Below are 26,690 nucleotides of genomic sequence, written 5' to 3' on the forward strand. Positions count from 1 at the left end.
AAGACATTATCAGATGGGGAGTTTGGTTGGGGCGGCACATATGTTAAAGAATAATGCAGGTGTCTTAAGGGGGGCTCATTGAGAACAGAAGTGGCGAGTTGAACAAAAGGGTAAAAGTCCCCTTGATTATGATTTTCAGTGTGAATACAAGCCATGAAAGTGTAGTCTATCGATCGCTTTAGTCGTTTAGAATTTAAAGCTAGAGGTGCCAGAAAAGTTACCACAGGGATAACTGGCTTGTGGCAGCCTAGTGTTACATAGTGATGTCGCTTTGCGATAGTAAGATCCGAAATGTACAGCGATGAGAAGAGGATCTGCATACACGTCCGCTGGTTGTTTCACTATTCGCGAAACTGAGAAGGCAACACACGGTCGTAAGACAGGATAGAATTTGGATGGATGAGGAGGAGCAGGAGGAGGCAGAGTGGGGTTGGGCCTGACATCAGGACTGACAGGAACAATCACACCCCCATAGGTACCTGAGTTGTATTCACAGTCTTGGGAATACTCAAACTCCCAGAGGACATGGATGCTGATGCTTTCTCGGCAGAGGTTTGGAGTGGGAGATCATTGAGAGGATTCATTGAGTTTTCCAAAGTCGAATTGTCTTCAGTAGAAGTTGGATTTGTCAAGGCAATGAGAAGACAACAGTTTTGGACATCTTCTGCTTTCCTTTGTTGACTTGGGCTTTGGGTGAGGCCAAATGACGAGGTGACCTATGAGCAGGAACAGGCATATGGAACTGTAATGAGGGATCAAGGTCTTGAGGCGCAATAGAGGGCTCGTGGACACAGACACTGGGGATCGGGTCTTGAGGCGGAATAGATGAAGGTTGAGGGGGCTCTTCAGGTATTGGATCCACAGTTAGAGATCTTTCTGGAGGAATAAGTTCCTCTCGCAAAGTCTTTTCAAATGCTTGAAGCCTGTCCATCATATCTTTTGAGTTGGAGGGATGCCATCTTGTGTCTGTTTTGACTTGAGCATACCATTCAAAAAAGAGCTCATAAGCCTGCACACCAGTTCACATGTGTGTAACAAATTCTAATCAAAACAAAACAAAATCCAATCATCAAAGTTCAATCTTTGGTTCTATCGATCTCTCTTTCAACAATAAAGAAAAGTCTCTAACATAGTTTCAGAATTCCAATTACATCTGTTGACTAATTCGGTTGCTTTCTCATCATAAAATCGACCAAAGTAATAATAAGGACTTGACCATCTATCAAGAAGAAGAGGAAAAAAATCAAATCAGTTCTTATTTAAAAGATAAACTTTTTTATAAATCTCAAAATACTAACTCTGGATGTTCAGATGTTAATTTATCAAACTTGCTAGCTATGTAATTCACATCATATCGATTGACTTCATCCATCCATCGAGCACGTTGTAGACAAGCCTATCAGATATCCCAAAATAGAATCAGTCACCCATCACGTCTGATAAGGTTTCAAATTCAAGATTTCAAAATCCAATCACCGTTGCATAATCTCGAGTCGATATATCATCCGACATACCAGCACTATCCTTTGGAGTACAATGAGCAAGATTCCTTTCCAATTCGGCTATCGCTTTATGTGGTTGGTCTTCCAATTTCAACAATTTTGATCGTTGGAGAAAAGCTGTAGGTGTCTTAAGCTCTGAAGCTTGTAGAACAGCACTATATGATGTTTGTAAGTGTCCAGCCTTACGTGCGATGTTCGCGGTTTGGACCCATAACTGGCCTACCGCAGGCGTTCCTCAACATCTAAAAAAACGAGACCTACATGTTCAATAAGTTGTAAATGATAGATTTGTAAGAGATTGAACTAAACCTAAGTTGAAATGCTGTCCTCCTCAACCAAAGCACTTGTTCTCGATGACGGAATGCAGGTGAGATGGCATCAATCCTCGATTGAAGTGTTTTCATCAGATAATCACCTGAGAATAGTCAACATGGTGAAACACATCCAGGCCCGTCATCAGATATTTCGAACCAATCAGGGTCCAATGCTCCAATGATTCCAAGACATTGAAATGTGAGGCACTTGAAGTCATCGGAGATATCATTGAATCTCATCGCTACCCCCGTCAGAGGCTTCAACAAGCTTCGGATCACAGGATCAAAACTATCACCCGATGTGACTACCCTAATCTGATCTGGTTCGAGATATAGTGAATGCTTGAGTTCTTTTAGCGATTGCCTGACGACAATGCCACTTTCATCATTAAGCCAATCGACCAGCCTACGTAGTTTATGTAGATATGACATTAGTCTCTTAATCGAGACGAGCATCTGTTGTGCCTCCTTTAAAAGTCCATGAACATCGGATGTGATGAGCGGAGCTGTGTTGGATCGTAAGCTTGGCCTCTCAAGACCGGTGATGTCGGCAATATCGTAGACTTTGGTACCAAGCTCTTTTGATTTCTTGAGGATCTGATGAAATATCTTGGTGGCGATGGTCAATTGTTCAGGAGTCAATTTGTTCCAAACCTCACCAACAAAGGCCTTTAGATCGTTCGCTGAGGACGCTTTGATAAACAAGTCCCAGACTCTGAGAGCAGGTTCCCTGACAGCGGGGATTGATAGAGCAGCCTGCAAGGTTGTGGTGATTTGTGGTATGAAGCCGTTCAAGCCAGATTTCACAATCTTGATCAAGTTCCCCAAGCCTTCCATGACCTTGATGTTATTTCCGATCGAATATTTGCCTCGTAAATCTTGAAGTGTATCATTCATTACCGTCAAGATGAATAGCATCTGATGTCTCAACTCATCCTCAACCTCCTGATCTTTAACAATGGTGTTGACTCGGATTTTTGTTCAGGCAACCTTCAGTCGAAACTCTCATTTCAACAATCAATTCGAAATACAGCGGACCACTACAGTATGGTGCCAATGTGAGAAGAGAGAATTTCGGGGATTGATTGTTCAGAGCAGACTTCTCTCCTTTGTTGAGTAACAAGATCAAATTTGCGATTTTTTGTTTGGTCATCTGGAGATCCGGAAGTAAGCAAAGTTTCGGCGGGTATCTTTACCAGTATCTTTACCATATGATCAGATATGATGTTTGAAAGGGTATCTTGAATCACACTAGCGAGGCGTTCGAGGATTGGTATGTTCGATAATGACACCAATCGAGGTACGGTGTACTGTGACTTCTGGGATAAAAAGACATCATTGGGGGTACCCAATAGTTCGGCCACTAGGTTCAATCCTTTGGTATTCATCCTAAGATCGAGTACAACTGTCTCGCTGATCAGCGACAAGTATCTACTCAGCAGTTTGTAAACTGTCACAGAGCTTCTCTGAGCTAATGACACTATCTGCATTGTCGAGACAGGGGCCAGTTCATGTTAAAAATCTTTGAGCTGCATTCAAAGGTGTAAAATCTGTTGGAAACGCACCTGATTTCGAACTACACCCCGCAAGTAAGCACTTGGTTTGCACATCTGTCGAACGATCATAATGCAAAGTTGACCACTCAAAGATTCTCGCAGTTGCCGTACTCCAGTTGTTCACTTTCTGAATCTCGAAGGGGATCGAAAGCCAGTACCAGGGGGACGATCAGATCTTCTTGAATCCTGGCTTCGTTTGTAGTGACCATTTGGTTGAGTTTGGAAAGAATTGCGTTGGCATCGAGTGTCCGACAACGGTCTCCATTTGAATCGACACCCGTCTGTGATTTGGACAGCGTGATCGCAAGGAGACGACTGAACGTAGATAGTGGGAAGATTTCTATCAGTACAAACATCGGCGGTATGAAACTATGCGACATACCCTGCTGCATTTCGCTCAATACGAAGTCTCATTTGCAGAGAGTCCAAGACTCCTAATCCCATCCCGACATCATGATTCAATAATCCTAGGCAGTCTTCCTTATCGCAAGGAGTGGACAGATCGGTTTGAAGTAATAATCTCGTGACGAGTCTGATGATCGCGGATCTCTTCTGTGATTGAACCTGTCGGTATTCTTTAGAGTCTATGTTAACATTCGTGGTGTCAATGTTGATGAAGATTTGGGAACTCAGACACTTTTCGATTACGCTCGTGAGGACATTGGGGTGAAAATTCGTCCCTCTGGGGGCCTGAAGATCCATCAAAGTAATATGTGACAGGTCACAAAGTGAACACACGAATTCCGTGGAATTCTCTGATAAATGGTTATAAATGTTGTAGGATAATTCGGATGGCGCCTTTGAGGCACATACCAATGTGCTCAATAAGTCTAATTGCATTGCTTGCCGGCATGGAATCTTCTTTCACCAGTCGATCAATGTGGTCAATCAAGAAAGACCCTACTGTCTCGCAATCCATATCCAAGGGCGGAGAGTCGTCTTCTTGGAAAGACTCAACGATACTTCAACACAGTTGTACATGTGCCATTTCGCATACGGAGTCGAGATGACGGGATGAGTTGTCTCGATTGTTGTCAATCTCCATCCTCGTGGGTTCATCGTCCGTTTTCGCTAGTTGACTGATGAAACAATCAGAGAATCACAGCCTGTCCTATTGATGGTCATATTCACACCAGTTGAACCCATCAAAGGTCACAAATGTACTGGAATCCTGCACCAGTCAGGAATCCAGCACATTTGTTGCTATAGTGATGATGATTGATCGTTGAAAGCCGAGTTGATTGATAGTGGAAAGCCGAGGTTATCGATAGAAGATGGATGAAACGAGAGTTGATGGATGAAGATAAACTTAGCAAAGTTACAGCTACTAAAGAAATTAATGGCAGGTTTGCTCAAGATAAGTTGCAGCCGGATTTAAACTCCATGTCCAAAACTAGAAAATATACATATTTTGGCTTCAGTTCATCTAATGATCTTAGTGCAGAATAGAATTTTCCAGTTTGAATCTGTTGAGAGACTTTCTTAGAGAGATCGAGGACACGTAAACAAGCTTGAAGGGTATCGATTGTATCATCAATATTGGATGCCACTTTTCTTGCGTCGAGTAATGAAGAACGAGCTGAGGCTAGAGAAGCACCTGATGATTGAAGTGATGGATCGAGACTGACTACATGTGATCGAAGGGATAGAGTACCTTGTCAATAATTTATCAACTGATCCTATAAAGTCCAAATGTAAAAGATATGATTTGGGTTGATTTAATGATTTGATGTATAGGAAAGAGAGGTGAGTGAGTGAATGATGAGTTAACCTGATGATTTGCATGACAGACAGCTTCGATTTCGGCTTCTTTGGTTCTCATAAATTTAAGAAGATGTCTTAAGAATGCATCTTGTTGTTTAGATAAATGAATGTTACGAATGATAGGACCAAGATGATCGAGTTGATCTTGATGACCAGATCGAGTAGTTGATGAAAAGTCAGAATAAAGGTAAAGCTACAGATTGTATTTGACAGGAGAGATTAGATTAAATGGTTGATTTGATTTGGTTCTGAGATGTGATGGGAAATGACTTACGTTTTGAAGTTGAGCTTCTATATCAGCATGAGGGAAGGATGTTTTCTTGGTGATCGATTGATTGGTTATTTCATTTTGATGGTGATTCATGGTTCATGTGAAGTTATGGTGAAAGTTATCAAGAGTCAGAGTCAGACTCAGAGTGAGAGTCGACTTGGGCAGCTTGGGCTGAGTTCGAGTGGTGGATCATGTCATCATCTAAATCTAAAGTGAACTCCGAAACCACTTGCAAATTGAATTCAAGTGTGTATTTATGTCAGTGCTGTTATGGTCTGAGACCATGGGAACGCGGAGCTGTGGGAGGATGGGTTCTGGATGTGTGAGACGAGTGATCAGTCCACGACTACGACAAAGATCAGTCGCTACACAAACAGCAACAACGAGAAACATGTAGATACTCTAACCTATAAGTAGTGGCCTTCGCTAGCTAGACAGACCGGTCATCATCCTTTGTGACCGGACTGATCTCAGCGAGTGAAGAGAGAGATCACTAATCGTGATTCTTGCCATTACAGGTTAGAGCATCCACTATGGGTGCGTTAACGATGTGATTTAGCGTTAGAATAACGCTAAAATCCAGACAGGTCTACTATGGACCTGTTTTAGACATGCGGTCCGTATGACTGCGTCAAATCTTGCACTCCCCTTGTTCAAATCTACGCAAGCCTACGACTTGATTTATCGTAGACTTTTGGCGCATCAAATCGGTCAACAGCCATCAAATGATCTATCTGTATCCATCCCACTCTGCACTCACCACCTTCAATCAAAATCTTCCCTCGTCCCTCAAAATCACAGCTTGTTGATGGTAGCTGTTTACTCTGAATTTGCTAAAAAAAACGCATTTTGTTTTAAAAAAAAGTGATTCCGTGCAATTGATTTCACCAAGATCGAGCAAGATGTGAGAAAGCTCGATGCTCATTGTCAACACCTGAAGCCATCATTTTGGTTCTTTCTGGCTACCAAGGTAGTCATCATCATAGAAGTGAGCTGGGTGAGGCGTGGTAAGATACTTCAATTCGAGTCTCGACTTTGCCATAGCGTGTATAGTGTTCTAAGAACAGATTATCGTAGTTAAATCCTACGTTACATCATCCCATAGTGGATTTCATGCGGTTAACAACTTAGCTACAACACGCATGATCAAATTTCGCGATCAGGACCGCAAAATTTACGATAAAACACCCTCAACATAGTGGATGCTCTTAGTACACTATCTACTTATCATTGTTTATCTTTTCTCTATTTCTGTTATCTCTTATGTGCATATGCAATTATCATCCTTTGTGACCGGACAGGACCCTGGAAAGCTCCCCTTAAACCTACCGACGTGTTTGGTATGATTTGAGTGGTCAAGATTTGGTCATGTTACCGACCAAACTGGTATGAAAATGGCTTGTTAGTCATTCATCTTACAGACGTGCCCGGTATAATTTTTAAAATCTCATCGTCATACCAACATTTTTGGCACTAAATGGCACCAAAACATAGCTTTGTAGCCCGGGGCTCACTTTTGGTACTGAACTGTTACCGACCAATTTGGTATGAAAGCTCCAAAAGTCCGGGATTTTTGGGTATGAAAATCCTCAAAATCCGGGTTTTACGTCGGTTGGTTCAGGGGGAGCTTTCCGGGGTCCTGACCGGACTGATCTCAGCGAGTGAAGAGAGAGATCACTAATCGTGATTCTTGCCATTACAGGTTATGAGCCCGCACTACCTCTGCGAAGATACGACGAATAGTACTATAATAAATAGAGAAGCAGTAAACGCTTGAAGTGTGAAGACATTGATCGATGAAACCTTGATTTTTTTTTTTTTTTGCTATACAATTTTTTGGATTATAAAATGAAGACGCGAACGCATGATTATGATGAAGAACCTATTCCACGACTTAAACCAACAAGAACTCGAAAAGCGACGAATCGACCAGAGAAGGTCAAAGGCAAAGAACAGTATTTACAAAGTAGCAGCATACCAGTACCTAGCATTATTAAGAATAACCCTGATATACAGTCGATTGCAAAAAGCTTGCCAGATCGGCCAAGTCCTCTGCCTCGCACCTGATCCGTGCGCTTGCTTAAGTGCTGAGCTTTTTCTACAATCTTAATTTTATTTTTATTTTTTTGTAACCTTCTTCCATCACAAATCCCTCCGTGGCTGGAAGGATCATCCAACAACAAACCTACGATGGTCCCGGAGGACCCCTTCTCTGCCTCTTGGAATTGTCGATTCCCGATTTTCCCTTTTTTTCTTTCTCATTCCCCCTCATCTTTATTCTTGATCATGCCTCAAAGGACTCCACCATTCGGAATCTCTGCCAACAACCATTTCATCACTCGCGTGTAAGCATCATCCCAGCCGTCTATAACTTTTTTTATTGTTGATTTTTTTTCTCTGTTAATCAATTAGTACCTCGAATTCTTCTTCGAACGGACACCGCCACATGCCTAGTTTGGCTACACCAACGCCGATGCCACGAAACCAGATTAACGCAGCAGCAGCTAGGTTATACCTCATGGATTCGAGCCAGCGCTTACACTCTCATGATTCAGCCGAATCTCCTCCAAACAGCCAGATAACTGCAGCCGAAGCCTTCTTAAATTCACCCTCTCAGAGTCAGATCAACAAGCCAACCATGCATTTTCCGGCGAGATCACTTGACTCATCCCAAGCCTCGGATTGTATGGAATTTCCTGATGAACATCAGGTCTTGGATGGTGTCTATCTTCCAAACAAGATAACCTACCAACAGTGTCCTACTGAGCCTCCTAATGGTGAGTCAAGCCCTGTTTCATTTCTTTGATTTATCTGACATCAGCGTGGTTTTAAATTTACAGGTGGTTCAGCAAAAAACACACCTACTGAACCGGTGGTCGACATTACTTTGAGCTATACGTTGTATACCCGTAAGGTGGCAGACCCATTTGCTGGGGCTTCGATCAAAAAGGGTTCAAAACCCGGTTTTATACCCGGTTTTATACCCTACAAGATCCGACCGCAGAAAACTCAGTTTCAACTCACCAGAACGCCACTCGTTGCGCTGAAGGACAAACTCTTTCTCTTGGCCAATCAAATCAACCCTTCTCCAAACTCTGACGGAAACGCGGATATCCTGAAACAAGCCGACGCCCTAGGAGACATCTCTATCGAGGTATACATTGCTCAACACCCGACCTTTGCTAAGAACCAAGAACGTAAAATCACCTCCGACGAACACATGAAGGAGTTCTTCGATGCTATTGTGTTACATCCGACAAAGCAAGCCGGTATACATGTGTCAATGAAAGATCCAGCCCGAAAGGCTCGAGAAGATGAAGCAGTAAGTTTTTCTGTTCAAGTTTGTTTGTTCAGTCTCATTGTTGATTAAACTGACTTTATGTCAATTTAGCAACTGTCAATATCTCATGCAAGGGTAGTTGCAAAGAATGTCAAGAATTCCAAACCAACAACGGCTTCCACCATAGTTGAAAGTATCCCTATGCCCGATAAAAAACAATATCTCGCTGACCTTCTCACAAAATACACTACTGCACATAACAACTCGCGCGAAGGGTGGCGAATTTACAATCGAGATGATGTGACCATGGTGATGGATATAAGTCATGCACATATGGTTGTGTGGGCCGAAGAGTTGGTGCGTCTTAATTTTTGTTTATCTTTGAAGCTTTCAATAATATTTACTGAGAGCTTTTCCTTTCACTAGACTAAGAAAAACTCGCGTGCGTCTTTAGAAAAACCGCCCGACTACCTTGACAATTTTGTATGGGAAGGCATCAAGCGGCCGTTATCTTTGTCCACCCCTGCTAAATACCCCAAGACCAAAGCATCGGCTCCCGGTCCTACCTCTCAGCCAACTTCTACTCCTATCTCTCAACAACCGGACTTTTCAGAAGTGGACCGACTCGTCAAAAAAGCCACACTTGATCTTTTTTTGGTTTTTGCCAAAGTTCCAGATGACAAACTTCCCCATGTCTCAAAAACACTTTATGAATACGACATCACCAACTTTGACATGTTCCTTCCTCCTGAAGACTTTACTGCACGCGACGTTCAGAAATTAGGAATCTCCTGGGGTATTTCAAAACGACTATTCCGCGAAGCTCCTAAGTACTACAGACATCTACTCGAGCGGGAGGCAGCGGAAGCGCTCAATCAGTCGGTCTCAAATGAATCAAGCCATTCTGGAACCTCAAGCGACGATGATGCTGAATTTGAATATGATGACTTTGAAGATGAGTGATTTAAGGTGGTCTTGTACTTAGTCTCACGCTTATACAAGATCAATTATGTTTGGAATATGTGATTCTTTTTATTGTTTTTCATATTATTGTTTCCTGTTTTTGAAAAACAAAATCCATAAAAATATAATGTGTGTGTCCTTATGACTTGTTTAAGAGACACATTTGGGTTATGAATTGTCCTTGTTGAAGATATCACGACTGTGTTTGATGTCCTATTATGTTTGGTTTTCCTGAATGCAAGCTCAATGTGATGCTTTTTAAAGAACTTAGTTTGCCCCTCTTCCGTGAGCCTGAAAACTGAGAGAAAGCAAAAAGCCTCCTTATTTTTTCAATATGGTCTAACATAAGTTAACCACAAACAACTTATAGATACTCAAGCAAAAACTTGGTCATAAATTATAAAAAATTGTTGGTTTGCTTTTTATAAATGTAACTGAAACCAAATCTCAATACTTGTCCAATCCGATGAAACATTTCATTATAAACATTTCATTATTTCTTGGTATGTATTCAACTCAAATCTCAATACTCATGAAGTCAAAATTAAAAAAATCACTTTTCTTTCCTTTGTTTGTCTCAAAGAGTCAAAATATCAAAAACAATACTTAATTGGTTTCTGAAACAAAAGTCCAATTCAAATAAAATATAAAATGTGGACAAAAGGCACAGTCATAACAAATTATCAATTGGAGAAGAAAAAAAAACAACAAACAGAATGTGTTCAGAAGAATTGATAAAGAAAATCTGTTCAACTGAAATGTGTTTTTCCAGCACAGGACAATAAGAAAAAATCAAAACAATAAAGAAAATCGAAAATTTCATCAACAATTCTTTCCCTGAACTGGACAATTAAGAAAAAATCAAAACAATGAAGAAAATCAAAAATCCCATCAACAATTTTTTCCCTGAACTGGACAATAAGAAAAACAACAAATCAATGAAGAATTTTTTCCTCAACTGGAAAATAAGGAAAAAGGCAGTTCAATAACATGAATCTCACCATTCCTAAATGCCCATCTCTTCATTGAAATATTTCCAGTAATGATGTGTAGTATAGCCGCTGTTAACAATCAGTGGTTGCATTAAGGAGCGAGTTATAACACGACCAGCCACATTAAGTATGTATTCAGCCTTGTCAACTATCATAGCCCATCTTCCCTCCCGTTTTAATTGGCTCTGTGTGCAGTGGAAGGACTTCTCGATAGGATTGAAGTCTGGTGAATATGCTGGGAGGTAGATCAATAGAACCCCATACTCTTCACAGATTTCTTCAATTAGGCCGCCGTGATGAATCCGTGCGTTGTCCAGAATCAGAACTGATTTTGGACCTGGGTATGGGTTCATCACCGGCATCTAGAAATATAAAAGTTGTTAGTACATACAGTAATGAAAAGAATAGGAAGATTATGATGAAAAATCCTCACCAAGTCATGTTTGAGAAAGAGCTCAACATGAATCCTCTCCACGGGCCCTTTGACTGCAACTCCTGCAAGCATCCCCTGTTCGCATACCGCCGGTAAAAGCGTCCAGTGATCGCGATCAGAACCACGCTCTTCTCGGACGGTTTGACCACCCTTAGGTGCCCAGCCGTGTACTCGATCACAATCAGGTCCAACAATCCCACATTCATCTAAGAAAACAACAAAGGTCAGTACAATTGCCATGATACACAGGGAAGAGACAGTGAATAGACTACTGACCAATAAAGACAAGGTACTCGGGTGGAATTCCAGCCACCCTCATTACAAATTTGGCTCGATCGATCGCGGATTGGTCCTTGTGAACACCCCGAGTGACCAGAAGAGACAGTCCGAGTCGTTTGTGTAGTTCTCTGGAGATAGTAGCTTGCAAAACTTTGATGTCTCCAAACAGCTCCAGTTGCTGTTGAAGCTCGTCTAGATACATGCTGGGTCGAGTAGTGATCAAGTCGTATAGAAGGGCTAGGTGGTCATCTGATAGGACGTGGTGGCGGCCTCGCTTATCGTACTCCTTCGGGTTTCGAATCACTTTGTGAGTGCGTTGGTAGAGTTGTTGCCATTGTCGAAGAGACTCGGGTGAGATCCTACGTCCTAGGAATCGATTGATATCGGTTCAAGAGCGATTTCTTCGGGCCATTTTAACGGCGAGCAGTTTGATGTCTTCGGAGTACTTCTGAAAGGCCATTGCAAAACTTTGGGTACCGGTGAAGAGAGAAGGGAAGGAAATCAAATGCGAATATCGGGAATTGAATCAAATGGGAAATGGATTAGAGAAAACGTGAGCTCGAGGATTGGGGGTGCTTTGGTTCCATCAAAGGTTAGCTGACCTGTTGGACGATATTTCCATCATGGAGATATCGGTGATGGAATAAAGTTACAAAAAAAAAAAAAAAGTTGGATCCAAACTTTTTATAAGCGAGCGCACGGATCAGGTGCGAGGCAGGATCTGGCAAGCTTTCTGCAATCAACTGTATTGAAGAGAATAAAACACGACCGGAATGAAGAACAACCTAACCAGTTACAACGTCTATCACCTTTACCTTTACCACAATGTTTTCAGACCTTCTACACCAGGGGGTAAAAGTCACCGCGCGGGCACCGAAACCGAGATGGCTCAAAAACGTCTCATTTCCAATTCATTCGAGACGTTTCTGAGACGTTTCTAGAGGGGACGTATACGGACACGTCCCCTTCTAGTGACCATCACCGAACACTGGACCGGTGCGGAAACGCCTCCTCACGGTTCCTGGGACTTGTGAGTACGTCCCAGGGACGTTTTACAAAAACATCCTCGAAATCGATTCGTGCCGGTGGTCCACCAGTCCCTGGAGCAAAGCTTCTCGTTCCAGGGTCTGGTGGTCTTGGGGCTATATTGCTCGTTTGAAGGTCATGATGTGAAAGTGAGCAGGCCTCGAGGGGCAATGCTCTCTTTTTTTAAGTGGTTGTTTTGGTTGGTTAAATGAAGATACTTGATATTTCAATATCTCCAAGTCTTCTTCAAGATGTGTTCAAGTTCGAATATAAGAAAAGAAACGAGTGAAGTGTACAAAACAAGAAACACTACCATAACCTGATAGAAGAACAGGTGACGAGTTTAGTAATCAGAATCCGCCTATGAGGCGTCATATTTTGTATCAGATTGAGTTGAACGGTCATAGTTGTAGCTATCCGTATTTTAGTTGGCCCTTCTGTCCAAGTATTACAACATATCGAGGCTCTTTTAATTGATGGGACATCCTTCTATGATCCACATGCCAAATTCGGCTGCGTCAAGAATATGAATGTTGCCTTTTTTTTTAATCTCCTCAAAAGTGTTGTTCCCGGTGAAGATTTTCCCATCGTAGTGCATGATCCATTTGTAAAACCTTTGATTACAATCAGCTCCATTTGAAAGGTTAAAGTGTGAAGTTACAGAAGGGTCTCTTACAACTTTTGATGATCTGGTTTGAGACTTCGGATCCATGTCAACCGCTCGTCGACTGGATCCCACATCGAACGTTCAAACTTGTTTTTTGAAAGTCCTTCGCGTGGCTGTGTTGAGTCTTTGGGTTGTAGAAGGTACATGGTTCCTTCAAGACGCTGCATTTAATTCCAAACACAAAACATATGTATTTAACGAGACCAATCAACATATGTATGTATGGTTCCACTTGGTTTCAAACGACTCACCAAAAGGGCAAGCCGAGATTTGTCTGCAATCAATGTGTTGGCCCAAATTTCTTGATGGGTTTTCGGGTAATTTCTGGTTTGATTTCAAATCAATTCAAAAAGTAGGTTGTACAAAGTGGGCACTTTGGCGTCCTTCGGAGGTCCCTTGATGTGCATCAGCACCTGATTGTTTTGAAAGGTCAATCATAAGAGAAGGTACGTGATTTATTTTGAATTTGATATCACTAACTGTATTTTGAAACTTGTTCCTTTCCGACTTGCCTATCTCCTTAACAACCTTCCGCACCTGGGTATCCGCGGTAGGATCACTAGCTCGAAAACCTTCAGGCAGGTTGGTGTCGGGTACCTTGGTTCGTTCGTTAAGGATGATTGTCTGTATGTAGGTTAAATTAGAGACGTTGTGGTTCAGCCAGGGTAGAATCCCTTGGCTAACTTACTATCATATGATTTTCGAAAGAATCCAGAATTGGTTCGTTGGAGCTGGTAAAGTTGGTGGCATACGACTGTATCGCACTTCCGACTAGGGCTTCTTTGACTTGCTCCCAAATGTAACTCTAGAGTAAAGACATGTCAGTTAAACTTTTCAGGGAATGTTTGGAAAACATTTGTACTCACTCGCACACTGGTATTAAAGTGGAACTCAAGTTGTGGGAGGTTGACTCCTGTGGTGATGGGAGTGGTGGGGATGTTAACTGTTTGCTCATCTATTTTTTTCTCCAGTTTGGCAAATTGAGATTGATAAAAGCACATTGTGGCTATTTCACGAGCCACGTTGTTGGATTGCTACAAACACAACCAGGCGTAAGAGGTCAGTGCATCATCACAAGTGTGTCACGTGGATTTTGATGATGAGACTAACCTTAAACACAATTTCAACCTCTGCCTTTTCATCCAGAGTGAGGCCAAATTTGTCGCCAAAGGAGTTGATCCATTCTAACACCACAGAATGATCCACCCCAATATCTTCACGCCCCAACCTAGAATCCACCTCCGGTTGAGTGCTATTGGAGGTGGACTGGATGTCATCATCTAGAACCAAACGATAATTAGGCTCATCAGTGGAATCTTCAGGACGAAACATCCCAGATGTTTGTTGGCGGAGGTTAGGCGGTGTCCGGTGATATGGATCAATATCCAATCCAAAAGCGGCGGAGGCTTGGCGGAGGCGGAGATTGGGAGTTGATGCCAAACGGTCATAGTTTGAAGCAGGACTCGCAAAATTGGAAGGTCTCATTTTGGTGGTGACGATGAATTTGGATGAAGTTGTGCTGGACCAGAGAGAAAAAACCTGAATGGTCCAGCACGGGGGTGGCCTTGAAAGGTTGTGAGTGCAAGTGCAGCTGATTTCACACGAAGAAAATTCCAACCACACCAGTGTCAAAAGTGTCATCTTGTTGCACCCTCAAAGCTTCAATCATGTTCAATTGAAAAACCTTTGCAAATTTTCGACCTGCAAGCACCTGCACCATCTTTTTGATTTCAAAAACTCGCTTCTCTCACCTTTTCATCTTCATCACATTTTTAAAATCTTGATAACTATACAAATGTGTTTGTTCTTTCAAGCAAAAGAATTACAAGACATTCAAAATTGTGACTGTTTCCATACGGTCACCGTTACATGATCAACCAACGGCGTTCGGTGTCGAAGCCACCGTCTCACCGCCGTGGCAGTCACTGAGCACATCCGGTCCCTCACATCAGGTGCGTTCCTGACACGTGGGGAAACGGTTTCTGAAACCGAAATGTGTTTCGGTGACCAGAGACCTCTCTGGTCGGTTCTGGTCACCAAACATCTGAAAACGTCCCAGACTCCGTCCGAGGCCGAGGACACTTACCCCCTGGTGTATCAATCCTCGACATTAATATATAAAGCACTCTCACGCTCGCCATTCATATACACTAACATTCTACCACACACTACACCACCGGATTTGAACACTCCGTTCAGGATCACGCGACTTATCGAGGCACCAGATTCTCACCCGACCATTACCAATACCAATTTTGAAATTGAGGATACACAAGAAGTAACACAGGATATTCAAGAAGTAACGCTCGATGACGAAGATATCCGCAATGCTATAGACAATATTGGAACTTCACTGAGCGCATTATCAATTAGAAACACACCACCTATCAGAAACCCTTTATCACAACGCCCTTTTACCTTTGATTCCACTTTTACCTTTCAAACCCGCCCATCACCTCGTTTTTCTTTATCAAATTATCTTGCTCAACATCCACACATTCGCCCATACTTTGACTCTATACTTAACGTAGTTAACATCATGTCTACACCATCAAACACTACAAACAACGTCCCTGGACAGACTCAACAACCACCGCCCCACCAACAACCACGCAACGATGACGGAGAAAATGACTGGAAGTCACTCAAGTTCCGGGCCAATCTGGCTCCAAAAGTTAAGGCTGCCTGTGAATCCCTCAAGGAGGACGGGTCTAATTATGTCGACTGGGAATTTCGCTTATCAAATTATGTCAAGAACATTACTGCCACTCGGAACTGGCTTACTGACGCCACCATAGGACGGGCCGACACTGTTGGAGATGTTGTTGTTCAGCAAATGATACAACACACCATACCAACTGAAACTGCTCGAAAGGTGGAAGACTGCAACAGTGCCTTTGATTCTATGTCCTACATCAAGTCACTCTTCTTTTTCCCTAGTTGTAGTGCTCACACGTCAATGTTCAAATCTATCATCAACGTCAAACTAACGGACAACATGGACATCAATGAATACTTCAGAATCATTAGATCAAAATTCAGCGACATTAAACGTGCTGGTTTTGTCTGGAATGAAGACTCGGTGATGGGAATGATCTTTCAGACCGGTGTTCCTACTGATTATACCAACATCAACATTACGCTCAATGCCCGGCTTTGTACTAATCCAACCTCAGTTATCTCTGCTAAAGAAGTGGAAGAAGCGATTCGAGCCGAGAAGCATAACAAACCGGATGAGATTGAGATGAATCAATTGAATCTGAGCAATACTAATCAGCACTCACCAATGAACATCAACGTGCTCTCACGACAGCAACGAATACCAACTCCACGTCTTTTGCCTCAACCCCAGGCCATTCAACGAACTGTGAATCAGTCTAATTACCGACAACGTGCTAACCCGAACTTCAGACCGCTCGCACCCCAACAGCGTGTTTACACCAACAACAACGTAAATGCTGCGGTTCCAATGACTCGTACAAACGCTCCACCCAACACTCAAGCCAATTACCAGGCTGGGCCAAAAAGCTACCAATGTTTTGCTTGTGGCAGCGCTGACCATTGGGTCCGGGCCTTCCCATACTATCGTGGGCCGTCTGGTCGATCGCGAATTCCTGGTGGCAATCTTTGAATGAACTTAGTCGATGCCAACAACAATGAATTCACTGTCGAACCTGATGATGCCTATCCCTTGGACAATGGACCTACCGGTGAAGATGACAAACCAAATGGCATATGGGCCTCTGAAAGTCATCTAACTGAGGAATGGGATAACCCGGATGAAGGAGTGAGTGACACTGGTGCCACTCACATGATTACAGGTGACCTTAGCAGGTTGACTGACATTCATGTGCTCCACAGACCGATCCCAATCTCCGTGGCAACGAAGAACAATAAAGCTTTTGTTACGGCTAAAGGAACCCTGCATATTCGTGCAGACGACGGATCGTCCATTCCTATCAAGAACACCTACTATTCACCAGCAGCACAATGCACCCTTATTTTGATTCCAGAAATTGTGGAATCGGGAGGATCTTGGAAAGGGAGCAATGGTGCGATGAGGCTGAGTTTCCCATGTGGACGGACGGCTAGTGCTGTGTATAAGAATAGGAAGTGGGTCTTTTATGTAATGAAAGCAAAAGCAGTATGTCCAGTGCCTAGATCACCAGTGCGAGGTGACAACGCCGCTCCTTGTGAGGCTCCTCCCCCTTCCCAGTGTGACCGTCCTGTTATCCCGTTCCCCTATAACGCCCGCCGTCTTCCCCACGCAATCAACAATACTCCATATCACACTTCTACGCCTACTCATTGAAGAGGCATCTCTTCATCCCCTAACTCTTCTGTCTCCGCTCCTTCACACATCACTTCCACTCCACTACACACGTATAATGCGACGATTGGTGCACCTCCAACAAAGAATGAGGCACTCATGTGGCACTGTCGGTTCGGACATACCAGTATGAGGAACATTGCTAAAATGATGAAGCATGAGTCCGCGACAGGCCTTCCGAAAGCCATTCTCAATACTCCATTCTCTTGTCTTGATTGTATGACAAGTAAGAGTCTAAGACAAATCACTCTGGGCCCGTCAGGCATCCTTCCAAAGCCACTGGAGTTAATTGTCAGTGATGTCGCAGGACCGTTCGAACCATCTGCAAATGGTGTGATATACATGGTAGTGTTTCGCGATGCGTCAACAACTTATACTGAAGTTATATGTTTTGCGAAGCGTGATCAGGTACCTAAAGTCTTCTACGACTTTGTTGCAAAAATGGAGCGTCTCACTGGACTAAAAGTCAAGGCCTTACGAAGTGATGGCGCCGGTGAGTATACCTCTAAGGCTTTTAACGCCTCGTGTGCGACTAAAGGTATCACAAATCACCAAACTAACAGGTACGAACACCATCAGAATGGCATAGCGGAACAATCCATACGTACGATTTCCGACATAGGACGAACACTACTCCATGGGGCAAAGTTCGGATACAACATGTGGGCGTATGCCAACACAACTGCAGCTCATATTCACAACCGGATTCCGAACACAAAGACAGGCTTGAAGACCCCTTACGAACTTCTCTTTGGAAGAAAACCACATCTCGATTACCTACGGACCTTTGGAGAACCTGCCGTTGTACACATACCAGGAGAGATTTGGCGTAAACAAGAACCGAGGGGGAAGCTCATGTATATGGTGGGCTACCCGTCAGGCAGGAAGGGATGGAGTTTCTGGGAACCTGCTTCTAAGAAACTTGTTACTATTGAATCTTCCCTTGCCCGTTTTCTCTCCGATGGACCTCCTCTACCTGACAAACCACCACAGCAAACTTCGGATTTGAACGAACCACCAACGGCGCCTGTTTTGCTACGACCTGCCCTACCAAAACCTGATGGTGCAAACTCGAAAGGTACCCTCATGCATGTACTTAACTCGTTAATGTTGGGTAATTTTGATGCGGAGGAGGCGGTTAAGGAACAGGATGACCTGGTTTGTCTAATCGAGAATCAAACTTTCCTAGGAAAGATTGTCCCGAAGTCTTTTTCTGAAGCTATGCGATTGCCTGAAGCTGAGAAGTGGTTGACTGCGTGTAAGAATGAGTTGCAGATGTTTTCGGACATGGGCGTGTGGGTAGTAAGTGATCCGCCAGAGGGACAGAAACTGACAGATGTGAAGTGGGTTTTTGACGTGAAAATGGATGGACGAATGAAGGCACGCCTGGTGGCTAAAGGCTATTCTCAGATCCCGGGGACTGACTTTACCGAGACTTTTGCACCTACTGCAACGTTTGCTGCTCTACGTATGATGCATGTCGTTGCAGCGTATCGGGGATTGAAAGTGCGTGGGTTTGATATCGTTGCGGCTTATCTTAACAGTCCCATCGATCATGATGTTTGGGTTAAATCACCACCGGGGTTCAAGCTGGGAAGGGCGATGAAACTACTAAAAGCTCTCTACGGAACAAAACAGGGAGCCCGTTGCTGGTGGAAGTTCATGGATGAGCATTTGCGAGCCTTGGGGTTGTGCCGAGTCAGTTCAATAGCAGTTTTTATATCCTATGGAAAGGAGGTATGTTGTGCATGATTTGGCTACACGTGGATGATGGGGGAGTGACTGGTGATGATATCCTCATCCGAGAAGTTGAAAAGAAATTATCATCTCACATCAAGATCAAATGGGAGGATGAATTGAAAGATATTGTAGGAGTTCATATAGAACGACCATCACGGAACAAGTTCATTATGTCACAACCAGCTCTTGCAAAAAAGATAGTATTTGACAACCTTGATTTAATCACGTCACCTGCAACAACGACACCGATTCCACCGGATCTAAAACTTGTCACCTCGGATGGACCGCCCCAAGATGCGAATAGGTATCTCTCTATTGTAGGCGCCGTGAGCTACTTAGCGGTTGGTACACGACCAGATCTTTCTTTCCCAGTCAATTTTCTTGCCCGGTTCTCGAATACACCTTCCGATGAACACTGGAAGGCGATCAAACACCTATTACGTCATGTAAGAGACACAGCGAATTACGGACTTCACATCAACCCGAAGGAGCTAGATTTCAGGAAGCCTATGGAAACATTTGTTGATGCTAACTGGGGCGGCGAATTTGCATGTTCTACGTATGGCCATGTGACACGACTGTATGGCGTGCCCATTGCTTGGGTGTCCTGGAGACAAGGATGTGTCGCCACCTCGACCTGCCACGCGGAATTTATGGCAATAGGGGCTGCCTGCAGGGATACGGTGTGGCTACATTCACTGGCAAAGGACATCATCCCAGGTTTGCCTCTACCGCTGATACTTGGTGATAACAAATCGTCTGTACATGTGTCTACTGATAACGCGGCTAACAAACGAACACGACACGCTGATCGGGAATTCTACTACATCAATGAACAACTTTACAAAAAGAAAGTCGAATTAATTTGGATTCCTGGTAAAGACCAACTGGCAGACACCTTCACGAAAGCACTGGGTCCGTTGAAATTTAAAGAAGCACGGATGCAGCTTGGGGTAAAGTAATGGCCTCATATCTCATTTTCTATGCACACAAAAGTGTTAGAAAATATCCTCTGAAAATTGTCCTTATCCTTAGTGTGATTATATCGACTTATGTTTTGTGTTTCCTTTTTTTTCTTTTATCTTTTATCGATTTTTTCTTATCTTTTATCTTCATTGTTTAAAAACACATAACTTGTTTTTCTTTGTTTTTTCCTTATTTTTTCTGGGCGTAGTCTTTGTCTTGTCGTGGGGGGGGTGTTATGGTCTGAGACCATGGGAACGCGGAGCTGTGGGAGGATGGGTTCTGGATGTGTGAGACGAGTGATCAGTCCACGACTACAACAAAGATCAGTCGCTACACAAACAGCAACAACAAGAAACATGTAGATACTCTAACCTATAAGTAGTGGCCTTCGCTAGCTAGACAGACCGGTCATCATCCTTTGTGACCGGACTGATCTCAGCGAGTGAAGAGAGAGATCACTAATCGTGATTCTTGCCATTACAGGTTAGTACACTATCTACTTATCATTTTTTATCTTTTCTCTATTTCTGTTATCTCTTATGTGCATATGCAATTATCATCCTTTGTGACCGGACTGATCTCAGCGAGTGAAGAGAGAGATCACTAATCGTGATTCTTGCCATTACAAGTGCGAGACTTAACCCTTGAAATTCTACAGCTGTTGTGAGAATCATTGGTAAGTTTTGAGGTTTTGTGTGTCGCCGAGATTTAACCCAGGGTTTAATCTGGAGTCGAAAACGTATTTTTTCTCGATTTCTCAAGCCTAAACCTTAATTAGGTTCCTTTAACTGTATGTAACATCTCTGACGTTTATGGGTTCTTCGATTCTTCCCTCTTGATTCGAGCAATCAATTTCCTTAGTCAACTTTCTTTAGCACCTTTTGTTACTCGCTCTGGTCCCTCCTCAATCTCCCTCACCTCCACCCCTCGACTAAATCCGCCATTCGAAGATTTACGTAAAATCATCACTTTCAACCAAAGGTTTCAATCACGATAAGGACCATGAAGATATTTCCGTTCGATATAGGCATCGAAAACCGCTCTGAAGTCATGCAAAATTCAATGTTTTCAATCATGGAAAGAGGGTGCATACGAGATATTCGATTCAAGGTTTCCGAAATCGAAGCTTCAAGGAAGAAAAAAGAACTGGATATCAATCGTTTCAAAGTTTTCCAAATCAAAGTCAATTCTATTTGGTTAATTCATATATGTAACATCAAGAATGAAAAGATAAGACCATATCATGACAACAAAGAGTATTTTAAAGTATGTCAATTCTTTTTCTTTTGCCAAAGTTTTCAATCAGCTGATTGAAATCTTTGTTCTTTGCACCCCGTTATCGTGAACATGATTTGAAAAATGGGGATATGAGGTCATCTGACCTCATATGACCTCACCATCGAAAATGGGGATCGGTTTGATCATCCTGGAAGGGTATAAATAGGGGTACGTTTTCTCCTTTGGTTTCATTGTTCGTTCATCGATCTCAGCCAGTCCGTAACCCTGATATCATTTGCTCAATGATTTTCTTCCCCTTCCTCTCTCTCAGCGTGACTCTGACCAATCCGTCCTTTATGAATTCCCAGGTTTTGAAGTTATTAATCCACAATCAGCCTTATTTTCACCCGAGCCTCTCTTCCTCTGTCTTGTTATTAGTTCGTCGCTCTTTTCCTCCGTTTTTAGGCTTTTGTCTCGGTCTAATTATTAGCTTATCTATATCTTATCAGCTCGGCAATAACCAAAACATAAATTCTAACATGTCTAACCGCCACACATCCATCGAAATACCCTCCGATATCAAAGGAGTGCCCGCTGTTGAAGGTCACATGAATTCATGTAAGCCCATTTCTCCAATTACGAAGTCTTTTCTTTTAGAAACTGACGTACCTATCTGCCAGTATTTGAAGAACCTTCTACCCAAACAGGTGACAATGCTCCAGCTACCTGTGCTCAGCAAAATCCACTTTACCGACTTGGAACGGCTCCGCGGGTTCAATTTGATCGAAGAAACGAGATGACCGTGCAGGTCAAGTTCAAGATACATACCGAGAAGGAGGTCGAGGTCGACCAGGGCAATTCTATCAAGGTAGCTACCCAAGGTCGTAAAGGTGCTGCTTCTTCTACGGTCCGCCACAACCTGGTCGAGTCGAAGATGTTCAACCAAGGCAACGTCCTCAAGCTGGTCAAATGCTTATTTGGCAAGTCTTTAAACAACTTCAAGGCTATGTGTGGCGATATCTGTGAAGAGTACGAACCGGGCATGCGCCATATGGTCCTTTCAAGCCTGATTGCTCCTTGCTTGATATGGTTGGGTCAAGTTGGTCGTGAAAAGGTCACCATTGTCGATAGTCTCACCTGGCAGACGTTTGTTGATTTGCTTGCCAAAGCAACCAAACACAAGGGTTTGGTGATGATCTTTACTGAAAATGGAAAAGAAAAAGCTAAAAAGGTGGCCCAGGTAAGTCTTTCAATAATGTTCTCGCATCCTTCTGAACTTTTCTGACTGCTTTCTGATCTTTTCTGACTGATTATGAATTTCAGACCTGTGCCGCGAAGGAGTTGATTGCTTCAGCCAGCAGTCCCACAGCTGCTGAAGCACAGGTGGGTGTTCTAACCAAGGAGCTGGAGGTACGTACTTTTCTTCGTCGGCGTCTGTTTTTCTTCCTCCTTTGTCCTTTCCTCAACTTCGGCTAAGTATTTTCCTTTGTGACACAGGACGCGCGTAACCGCATTGCCCTCCACGAGTTAACGGCGCAACTTTTCCATGAACAATCGCAAAAGGGCACCTCCGGAGACGGTGCCATCTTGGTTTGCCCATGGGATCCGACTTTCCTATATCGCTTGACTTGGAACGGGGCATGGGTCTGGGCCAAAGCCGTGGTATGTTTAAATCTGAACTTGTTTTGGTGACAATACTAACGCTGTTTGTATTCTAGCAATCCGGCATGGCCACTCGCGAAATTCCGCCCCGAACGTATGAATATCTCGCCATCATGAAGAAAGCCCATGTCTACCACAAGGCTACCTCGGTCAATGACCGAGTGAAGATGCGAGGGGCTCAATTGCAGCTTGAATTGTCTCCAACTTTTCACCGCGCTGGAGGTTCTCGCGAAGCCTTTTTTGACAATCCGGCCAAACTTTTATTTCAAACTCCAGCCACCGTGAAGAGATCTGCATCTTTTGCGGGTTTGGGAGTGTCTGACAAGGAGCATAAGGCTAAATGCCTCGCAGGTACGCTTAGGTCTCACTTGTTTTCATGCATCTCAAACTGATCTTTTTGTTTTTGATTTACGCCCTGAAGATGTCACCAAAAAAATCAAATATGAACCAGGTACACTATTTCCCTCTGACATCTCCTCTCATCCCTCGCATTCAATTTTGTGTGTCATCATTGCAGGTTCCCCTTCCAAAAAAAACATGTCGAAAGCCATTACGATTCATTTGTCTTCAGATCCCCCTTCGGCTAAGAAGTTTGAGGTCAAACAAGAACCAGGTAATGTCTCTTTTTTGTTTTTGGACCCTATAGTTTGTCTTTTACATTTCGTTGACTTATTCCTTTCACCATCGCTCTTCAGCTTCCCCCTTTGCCTTTGGGAAAGGCGTACCCATTGTGATCTCTTCGGATCCACCTTCCAAAGGCCAATTCAAATCTTCTCAAATTAGTTTCTACGGTCACGACCTTTCTGATGTCGTTGACTCTGATCCTGCTGGTTTGAATGCCATTTACCGCGACCCGCCTGGAGACTCAGAAAGCCAGGACTGAGCTCATGCAGAAGCTTTAGAACACTTTTTAGACCACTGCAACGTTCCTCACAATGACAACACCACTAGAATGATCCTCAAGAGCGCCGGGGTCAACTCTTGGACCGACTTGATTCCTAGCGTTCAATTCACCAAAACCTCTTTGACGGCGAGGGGTATGCACCCGGATCTTGCCGCACACCTTCTCAGTGAGGCCATGGAACGTGTTAATGTTCTCAAGGGTGAGGACAAACACGTTCCTGATGAAGAATCCCCGGAATTACACTCAGACACTAACCGACCTCCATCCCCCGAGTTCTGATTGCTCCTGCGCCCTTATTCAGTAGGGTACTTACTTCATGGAAACACAGTTGTCACTTCCCATGTTTGTCTTTGGATCTGAACTTGCTGCCTTGATTGTGAACCAACCGAATTGTTATCTTTCCCTTTTTCTTTGCTGCTACCTATATCAACGCAGCCACAGTTACTGTACCAGTATTGGTACAGTACCGTACAGTACCTGCTTTTCCCGGTATCGTACCTGCCAGTATCGTACCTGCGTGGGCACTACTGTACTGGAGGGCGAATTTTTTTTTAATTTTAGGGTAGGTACTGTACTCAGTATAGTACCGTCACCACAGGTACGGTACTGGTACCGGCCCTGCCAGTACCAAGAATATAGGTACAATACCGGTATAGTAGTCGATAGTACCTGGATTATTGAGTCGATCAATCCCCTTCCACCTATCAAGGAATACCACCCTCAAACGCCGAAGGGTCTGGAACTTCACATCACGATCTCTCCATATTGGTAAGTAACGTCTCTTTCGACATTCATTCGACCTATTTCGATCTAATCTCCCCTTGACACCTTGCCTCACTGACCCGTGTGTTCATATATACTAAAATTACAGGGGTGATCTTGACGCGATGGAAACATTCTTCCTGGCCCATGGCACTATTCTACTAGTACGCTATCTGATAGTAACAAGGATATCAAAAAGGTAAGTCTCCCTTCCTCCCTTGTCAACAATATTTCTCATTTCCATTTCAATCAACCACCACATAACCACTTTAATAATCATTGTTCTTTATTTCTTCCCGTTTTCAATTTCCATTTTTATAGCCGTCTTCTAGTCTACAATATGTCCTCTTCCGATTCCTCTGCTGTAGCCGATTCACATCCACGATTGCGTCGTAGTACTCGACCCTCGCCAGTCAGGAAACGATCCCATTTGGTCGATTCACCTTCCGACTCTTGCCGTTCCATCCAACGTCAACAAGATGACAATGACTCCGACTCATCTGTCATACCAGTATTGAACAAGCGCAAGCGCCAAGACATCTTAATCTCTGAAGATGCCGATACGAATCCCTCCAGCAATCACTCTAGCTCGGAACGGCCTTGCGACAAAGGCAAAGGCAAAAAACCACGCCATTCAACATCAGCTCGCAAGAAAGTTAAACGAACAACCCCTCCTGATCAGCCTACCCAAACAACTGACGACAATATCCAAAGTCAGCTTGGTATAAAACTTCAGGTGAACCTGGTACAGGATTCTGAAGAGGAAAACGACAAGGTTTCTGCCAAGAAACAAAAGGTCGAAGGTCAATTTGATCCTATCCGCAATTACTACGATGAGATGATTCCAATAGTCAATGTACGTATATTTTTTTCACACTATCTACTTTCACTCTTTTCTCACAACATTTATTTACACCTTGCAGAAGAAGGGCAAACCAGGTACCGCTTTTCCGTGCAAATGGTGTGGCGCCGAAGTAGCCTGTGCTCCTTCATCCAGCACCAATCTTCTTGACCATCGAGACGGTTCGAAGCAAGATGGCAAATCAGGAAAGCCCGGATGCCCGAAGAGGGCTAAAGCCATCGCGAACGGATGCAAACTCCCCTTGACGGTCTATGAACAGCGAACTGAACAAGAAAACGCTACCGATGGCCAAAGTTCTATATTAGCCTTTGCTCAAACAGTACCAAAGTTTGACAATCAAACACTCAATCACTTGCTGGGTATGTGGGTCATCCGGACGGCTCAACCTTGGAGACGGATGGAAGACACGTATCTACGGGCAGCATTTCGATACGCCAATCCCAACACCCAATTGTTTGCCAGGACGTGGGTCGCCAAATTTGCGCACGAGGCGTATTTGGACATGCGAGCGTCTGTGATTGACGAACTGAAAGTAAGTGATCAAGTTCATTCTTATCGATCCAATTGAACAAAACTAACTGAATTCATGATCCAGTCCCTTAACAGCTCCTTCGGTCTCATCCACGACGCATGGACTACCCCAGGAAATCGCTATGGATTCTTAGGAGTCAGTGTGACTTTTGTCACCAAGGACTGGCTTTATGTCACAAGGCACTTTGCCTTGAAATTAATTGCCTGGCATCACAAAGGTGAATGGCTAGCAGAGCCTTTGATCAACCTCTTGATCAAACACGACCTCCATACAAAGATAAGTCATTTCTTCTATCTATCTAAATATTTCTTGTAATCTAACTCTTTCATTATTCCATACCTTTGTTTATCTACATGCTAGCCCAAACCCATGATTCATGAAGTAACAACAACACACTCGCGGAAGCCATGAATATACAATTAGGTAAACACTGCGAGGATAATGGTGAAGTACTCAAATGGAATCACAAGACTCACCGGGTCCGCTGTGTCTGCCATAAGCTGGCACTTGTTGTCAGTGCTGGCCTTCAAGCGCTTGGTATACAAGCACCACCCCCTCCCCTAGTCAAATCGACTATGCTTGGCAACTTTCCAATTCCAACCACGACTTTGCAATCGGTGCCCAAAGAAGACGAGACGGAAGGAAGTACAGGTGGCAACAATCCGGC

At 43.5% G+C, this 26,690-nt stretch overlaps 5 protein-coding genes across 5 annotated transcripts; 3 read left to right on the forward strand and 2 right to left on the reverse strand.

The window, feature by feature from the left end:
* Positions 1–628: 628 nt before the first annotated feature.
* On the reverse strand, positions 629–5,500 carry MELLADRAFT_112732 (uncharacterized protein; the record flags this gene model as incomplete). Its single annotated transcript, XM_007417281.1, has 13 exons — positions 629–904; positions 1,018–1,041; positions 1,162–1,219; positions 1,299–1,396; positions 1,477–1,721; positions 1,933–2,784; positions 2,807–2,969; positions 3,013–3,300; positions 3,382–3,426; positions 3,531–3,687; positions 3,755–4,062; positions 5,144–5,329; positions 5,411–5,500. The coding sequence occupies 13 exons, from the start codon at positions 5,498–5,500 to the stop codon at positions 629–631; spliced, it is 2,790 nt and encodes a 929-aa protein (XP_007417343.1).
* A 2,193-nt stretch (positions 5,501–7,693) lies between these two features.
* Positions 7,694–9,580, forward strand: MELLADRAFT_94637 (uncharacterized protein; the record flags this gene model as incomplete). The annotated part of the gene is made up of 6 exons (XM_007417254.1): positions 7,694–7,752; positions 7,820–8,184; positions 8,248–8,729; positions 8,799–9,044; positions 9,114–9,483; positions 9,540–9,580. 6 exons carry the CDS (start codon positions 7,694–7,696, stop codon positions 9,578–9,580), a joined length of 1,563 nt encoding a protein of 520 aa, XP_007417316.1.
* A 3,269-nt stretch (positions 9,581–12,849) lies between these two features.
* On the reverse strand, positions 12,850–14,532 carry MELLADRAFT_94638 (uncharacterized protein; the record flags this gene model as incomplete). Its single annotated transcript, XM_007417255.1, has 7 exons — positions 12,850–12,994; positions 13,057–13,198; positions 13,299–13,371; positions 13,528–13,671; positions 13,736–13,852; positions 13,914–14,081; positions 14,158–14,532. 7 exons carry the CDS (start codon positions 14,530–14,532, stop codon positions 12,850–12,852), a joined length of 1,164 nt encoding a protein of 387 aa, XP_007417317.1.
* Positions 14,533–15,586: 1,054 nt separating this feature from the next.
* On the forward strand, positions 15,587–17,359 carry MELLADRAFT_112735 (uncharacterized protein; the record flags this gene model as incomplete). The annotated part of the gene is made up of 2 exons (XM_007417271.1): positions 15,587–16,634; positions 16,689–17,359. The coding sequence occupies 2 exons, from the start codon at positions 15,587–15,589 to the stop codon at positions 17,357–17,359; spliced, it is 1,719 nt and encodes a 572-aa protein (XP_007417333.1).
* A 5,254-nt stretch (positions 17,360–22,613) lies between these two features.
* Positions 22,614–24,146, forward strand: MELLADRAFT_94639 (uncharacterized protein; the record flags this gene model as incomplete). Its single annotated transcript, XM_007417256.1, has 8 exons — positions 22,614–22,641; positions 22,685–22,711; positions 22,779–22,963; positions 23,020–23,314; positions 23,385–23,414; positions 23,481–23,576; positions 23,683–23,754; positions 23,848–24,146. 8 exons carry the CDS (start codon positions 22,614–22,616, stop codon positions 24,144–24,146), a joined length of 1,032 nt encoding a protein of 343 aa, XP_007417318.1.
* Between the last annotated feature and the right edge of the window lie 2,544 nt (positions 24,147–26,690).

The sequence above is a fragment of the Melampsora larici-populina genome (assembly GCF_000204055.1).
Source record: "Melampsora larici-populina 98AG31 unplaced genomic scaffold MELLAscaffold_70, whole genome shotgun sequence".
Classification (NCBI taxonomy): Eukaryota; Fungi; Basidiomycota; class Pucciniomycetes; order Pucciniales; family Melampsoraceae; genus Melampsora; species Melampsora laricis-populina.